The 6,000-nt window shown below is 43.5% G+C and overlaps 1 protein-coding gene across 1 annotated transcript; it reads left to right on the forward strand.

Moving 5' to 3' along the window:
* Positions 1-379: 379 nt before the first annotated feature.
* Positions 380-2,964, forward strand: LOC127329747 (uncharacterized). Its single transcript, XM_071825821.1, has 6 exons — positions 380-492; positions 752-1,141; positions 1,865-2,045; positions 2,144-2,344; positions 2,756-2,794; positions 2,893-2,964. Exons 1-6 carry the CDS (start codon positions 380-382, stop codon positions 2,962-2,964), a joined length of 996 nt encoding a protein of 331 aa, XP_071681922.1.
* The last annotated feature ends 3,036 nt before the right edge of the window (positions 2,965-6,000 follow it).

The following is a 6,000-nucleotide window of genomic DNA, read 5'->3' on the forward strand; positions in this document are numbered from 1 at the left end:
GAGAGCGTATATCTCTCAGACTAGCACGATGATCTTGCAACGCTTTATCAGGAACAGGACTAGAGCTCGCATTTGTTGTTCAGGGTCGTTAAACTGGATCCAGCTGCAGGGTCTGTTATACGTATATATGTGCTTAGAAGGAAAAAATTAACGTGCTATAATAAAATAGTGTCGACTGGAAAATACGCTATTCGCTATAGCATTAGAATGATGTAGCGTGGGCTGTCAAGAAACGCTATAGCAATAGCGCGCTATTTTTTTCCATGGCCTTAGATAGATAAATAAGTAATTCATGGGCACTCTATAGCCAAGGAGATCTCAGATCAATCAAAGAGGAGACCACTGTACGAAACCCTAATCAAACCAGCTGCTCTTAGGCATGACGCCAAAGAAGCTTCCTCCGGAGTCCCTCCCCAGGCGAAGTCCCGGCGGCGGATTCCAGCCGATCACGATCCACGTCCGCATCAACAGGGACAGGAGCTACCTCCCCAGGTATCTTCCGGTCACGGGTGGGCCGTTCCGAGACTTCCGGGATCTCGAAGACGCAGTTCGTGCATGCTACGCTGACATCTACCTCTCCTGGCATCGCCGGAGGCGACCCCTTGTTCCGCCGCCTCCTTCGACGTACCAACGGCACCAATCCTCTAGCTAAAACCTAAAATCGACTGATTACTTCACTCTTCGATCAATAAATCGATTTGTTACTTTACTGATCGAACAAAAAAAAAATGTTTTTTGATTGCTTCTCCAGCGACAGCATATTCGAGTTCAGGTACGTGGTGGAGCATGTGCCTCGGCGGCCTACACAATCTCCGACGCAAAGGTTGGAAGAACCTGCAGACCTAAAGGAGTCGCCCAACACCGCAACGTTGGAGGAGAAATCTTCCGGCAGCACTGCCACTGCCACTTCCTCCTCCTCCTCTCGGCAGTCAGATCAGGACACCATTATGGCCTCGCCACCATCAGGCTCGTCACGCATTTGGGGCCAAGTACGGCATGACTGGGGATTCGTATATTACATCAGGGTCGATCTCGGGGGATGTTTCCACACATATCCTCACACCGGCGGGCGATTTCAGAGTTCAGAGGAAGCAGAGAGCGCCATGGATCGCTATTTCCACGAGCGTCGGGATCCAACACTGTAAAGTTCCTCCACTCTGCTCTTGATAGACTTTGCATCACTTATTTCCCCTTGTTCTGTGTGCGAACCTGCAGATGATTTTTATTCAAACAGGGTTTACTTAAATAACCACATGCGTCTATGATGTATGTAGCCGCCCTTGTAGGGATGTAGGCCACAAAAGATAAGCACGCGAGTAGGGATACTAAGAACAAAATTACCCTTAAGTTAGATTCTGGATAATCTTGCAAGGTGAGTTACAATAATTTGCATATTCCTCTTTCGGTGCTACCTCAAGTTAGTGGAACATGAAACTGCATTGGCGAGAAACCTGCTGAAATTGTGTGAAAAAAAAAATCTGAAACTACAAGTACTACCACTTTTCATATTTTTTGTTCGGGCATTAATTTGTACATTTGATTAGCACTTAGCCCTACATGGCTCTGTTTCCGCTAATCGTGATAGCCAGAAAGTTAAGCTCTATTCACCGATCAAAATAGTGTGCAATCTGAAACCAAAGAAGGAATAGTTTTTCTTCTAAGAATTGTGGACTGGGAACAGGCGTGTAAACAGTATTTTTGTTCTGTTTTTGCTAACTAATAGCATGTTTCAGCAACCTTCTATGCAAACTAGTTCATCGATGCCCTACTGATAACATTTATATAGTCCTTAGTGTAACTTCATATTCTCCACTCTCAGAGAATACAAGCTACTAACCATGTAATATGCTCCGATCAATATTAGGTTAGTGAACCAAGGTGCGGTTCCTTCAGTTGAGATGGCCATAGAACAAGCTCTTTACTGGCCTGACGGCAGAAGGAAGAAGCGTTCTAAATGGCTTGTGGCTGAGCAAACCGGTAGTCAGGTCCACCGATTAGTAGAAGCTTTGGTGGACAAGCATAATGAGGATCACAATCTTCTCGGGGTTCGCTCTCTTTCTTTCTCCTGCTACAAGGATTGACCTATGTCTTATTGTTTTATCCATGCAAGAATTCTTGATCTGACCCATGTTTCTTATCATAGGATCTTGCATATGAACTCAAAGATGTTGTGCACTACCGAAATTTTTGTGAGAAGCGTACTTGGTTCTATCATCTCAATTTCACCATGACTAAAGTAGCAGGTGATTTCAATTGTGGCAACGACAACAACCTGTTTTTTGCGGAAGTCAAATGTGTGCGACAAGGAAAGCAAGAAGAATTGTTGGTCAGTTGTTTGCGCATGGTTAGTCCTACCAAAAATGGTATGTTGGACCCTTCCCTTGGATAAGTGTTGTAAAAGTACATTTTTGTGGGCGGCACTATAACTTGAGCTTTTGCACCGTAATCTTATACCTTCAGTTACTTAGTCAGCAATTATTTTATATGTTGGTGCCTGGTTGGTTACTTACTATGCAGTTTACTTTTTTTTTGTCGATGAAGGTCTCTGCTATGGTTGCACCAACAATGGAAGTGTCAACATTAAGCACCCACACAATGTAGATGAATACATCGGTGGCCACTTGGATGTGCGCTCGTCATTCGGATGTCACGGAGAGTGGAGCGACTCCGATGATGATGTAGGATCCGTCGATCCTCTTAACACTTTTGCTGCTTCGTTGCTAACCACATGTGTAAAATGCGCCCTCTTTTACAGGTGGAAGCCAAGAAGAGGGAGCTGAGACGTTTGTTTACGGTAATGGCATATGTTTGGTGTTATGGTTTACTGTTTCTACAAATATTAACACGATTCTGGGCGCATAAACCATTGCTCGTGTGTATTGGTATGTGCAGGGAAGTGATGATCCAAATGTGAAGACGATCTTGTGGATGCATCCTGATGAAGTTTTGCTGGAAGAAGACTAAAGGTTCCTTTGATTCAAAGGAATATGAAGAGTGTAGGAGTAGAAAAGGTGTAGGATTGAAATGTCATGCCAAGTTAATAGATCCTATAGGAACTAGTTGATTCCCCGCGCGTTGCCGCGGACATAAGAGATGATTGTCGCGTATGGAAAAAATAGCAAGAACTATGTCAAAATGCGGAGGAAAAATTGCAGGGAATGAAAGTGTAGAATAATGAATATGTCATGTAGCATCAAGTGTAACATATTGTGTTTTTTAGATGGAACAACCCGATCTTCTTTCCATTATGGCAGACTTCCCAGCATAATCCGTGTCAATAATTATGTAACTTTTTTGTGGGATCTCGCTTAGCCAAGCCAATGTTCAATGCTATCTCTGCTGAAAGATCAGCACGACATTACATGTCCATGGGGAACAATTACTGAAAAGGAACAAAAAGAAACTTGTGGCTGCGTGGTTCAAATCCTGGCTGATAGTCTCAAGTATGAGTTTTCAGCATCGCGATTAGTTCGCCTTGTCAAGTGTGTGTGGAAAAGAACATGGGGCTCAACTTTAAGCGCTTCAGCTCTTTGTTTTATTTTTCTGCAGCTCCTAGACAGCCGATTTTGTTCATGATTATGTAGGTCGATCTTCAGAAAACCAATAGGAGGTGGAGAACACCGTACATCTGATCCTGCACGCTGGCTTCTCCCATTTTCTTCTTTCTCGGGCTTTCAACATAATCTTGGCTGTCGATTTCCACAGATTTTTCTACTTCTTCAATGCTCCTAATCTGATCCCTGGTATTTGTTTTGATCGACCATGTGACTACTGTGCGGATGGTTGAATCTGCATTCTGAACACAAAAGTTTTGAATAAAAGGCATCATCATGTAATCCAACTGTAATATAGAATGGGTGGTAAATTACCGACAAAATAAGTAATGCGACATGCTCCATCATTATATTTTTTTGATAACTCAACGGTGGGAAGCAAAAGCCCCCACCTGAAGTCCTTTTCTCACTCTTTATTCCAACATGAAAACGGCCAGGCCGCTGGGAGGTACAGAGAGGTACAGGGGGAGGTACAAGAGAAGTCCAACTCGAAACAGAAACACACACTCATCACAGGGCATTCTCCCGCAGCTGCAGCAGCCACGCATCTACTGAAACTGAAACTCCATCATTATATTATAGCAATGTGGCAGTGTACAATTTGTTGGAAAAATACATAAAACTGAAACTCCAGCAAATAAACTCAAACAATACAAACAGAGCTGGACAGAATACATAGTACATGATAAAATGAAAGAGATGAAGTCCTTGTGCCCTGATGATGAGCGTTGAATATAAGACAATAAGCACATATAACCTGGGAAGCTCTGAAAACAAAATGCAATTCACTTGATAAATATGCCCACACCTAGAGTCTTGTAAACGTAGAATTGATAATGAAATCAAAAGAAGGAGGGCTAAAGAATAAAGACAGAGATGAAGACCTATGAAGATTCAAGATGTGAGACGGATGTGGAAATTTCTTCACATCCGACATCATTGGAAGGCAGGCAACCACAATTCTAGGCAGTCTGTTCAAGGAGAAGAGATCACCGAGGCATCCGATGAAGCTATTAAAATCATTAGAACTCTCTCTGAGAGAATGCTGCAAGGGAAATTCAGATAAACATTAGATATAGAGCTTCACGAAATACATATAGCACATAATGAAATCACCAGCAAGATGGCCAGCACATATGAGATGAAGAACTTGGGTAGTTGTACGGGTTTTCAGATCGAGTGTGCTCTCGTCCAAAAACACTAGCAAACGCACTCAACAGACACAAAGTGCAGGGGCTTTTTAGGGGTTTAAATATGAGGCAACCTTAAGGATTAAATACACGATCAATCTCTACCGTCAGCGAATGGAAACCATTAAAATCGATAGAACTGAACAGATTGTGGCCTCATGGAAGATATCGGGACAGGGAGCGTTACCATCCAATAGCGGAAGGAGTGAATACAACAGATAAATGGAAGATTGGGAGGCATCCAACAGTTTTCGGTGGGAGGCATCCGGTAGTTCCCGGTGGGAGATCAGCCGGAACGGCCGACGATTGATGCGACGACATGGGGCATGTCCTGCTGTAGTTGGAGAAGAAGATAAACCGGACGCGGGCTGTCTAGGGAGAAGACATAGATTTTAGTCTGGGTTGAGCCGGGTCCAGCGTAATGAGCAGTTCGGCTCTAACTGGTAGAGCCGTAGAGGAAGGACGTGAGAAAAAATGAGATTGGGACTTGGATGAGTAAATGACAAAAAACTACCACAATTTTTTTTTGAGAAACACAGTACAAACGCAGACGCTCACATACACGCGCATACACTCACCCCTATGAACGCACACACGCACACCCTACCCCTATGAGCACCTCCGGAAGACTGAGCCGGCGGATTGAATCTTGAAATTGACGAAGTCACCACAGGCGTTATGCCATAGATGACGCGGAACTACCAAATAGGACATGATTGTCACATGACTACCATGTTTGGGGCATAGTCACGACGCGGAGCACTGATTCAATGGTCAACAGGAGGAAGAAGGAGAGGAGGAAGATAAGGAAAAAAAGAAAACAAATTAATTTGGCATATTTTAGGAATATGCTCTTTTACAGTTTAGGAATACGGGGTCTGCTAGCTCGGACGAGTTTTCGGCCGGCGAAATGTAAATACAGGACCCTCTACTCGCGTTTTAAGGGGCAGAAAAATAAGGGGCCTGTTAGACATGCTCTAAGGACGGAAGGGAACCAAGTCGGTCTGCACGGACGAAACGTTTTTTTACTTGGCGGTGGTAGATCCTGTAATTTCCGCGAAAAACAGGGGTAATTTCTGACGGATGACGGAAACTCTTTTTGCTTGATTATTAGGGAAAGATATACATTGTTTTTCAGGATTACTACTTAATTGTAACTCTAGAGTATATTTTCGAAATGAGGTAACCCAACTTCTGCATCAATTGATGCATACAACCTCTTTTAGTAAAAATATAGATTAATGATACATCCAGCG

The sequence above is a fragment of the Lolium perenne genome, chromosome 2 (genome assembly GCF_019359855.2).
Source record: "Lolium perenne isolate Kyuss_39 chromosome 2, Kyuss_2.0, whole genome shotgun sequence".
Classification (NCBI taxonomy): domain Eukaryota; kingdom Viridiplantae; phylum Streptophyta; class Magnoliopsida; order Poales; family Poaceae; genus Lolium; species Lolium perenne.

What these genes read in the sequence shown, in the direction of transcription:
- LOC127329747 (XM_071825821.1), top strand. Translation starts at nt 380, where the DNA reads ATGACGCCAAAGAAGCTTCCTCCGGAGTCCCTCCCCAGGCGAAGTCCC. An exon ending in GAGCGTCGGGATCCAACACT is followed by an intron (nt 1,142 to 1,864) that starts GTAAAGTTCCTC and finishes GATCAATATTAG; the next exon opens with GTTAGTGAACCAAGGTGCGG. An exon ending in AGGATCACAATCTTCTCGGG is followed by an intron (nt 2,046 to 2,143) that starts GTTCGCTCTCTT and finishes TTCTTATCATAG; the next exon opens with GATCTTGCATATGAACTCAA.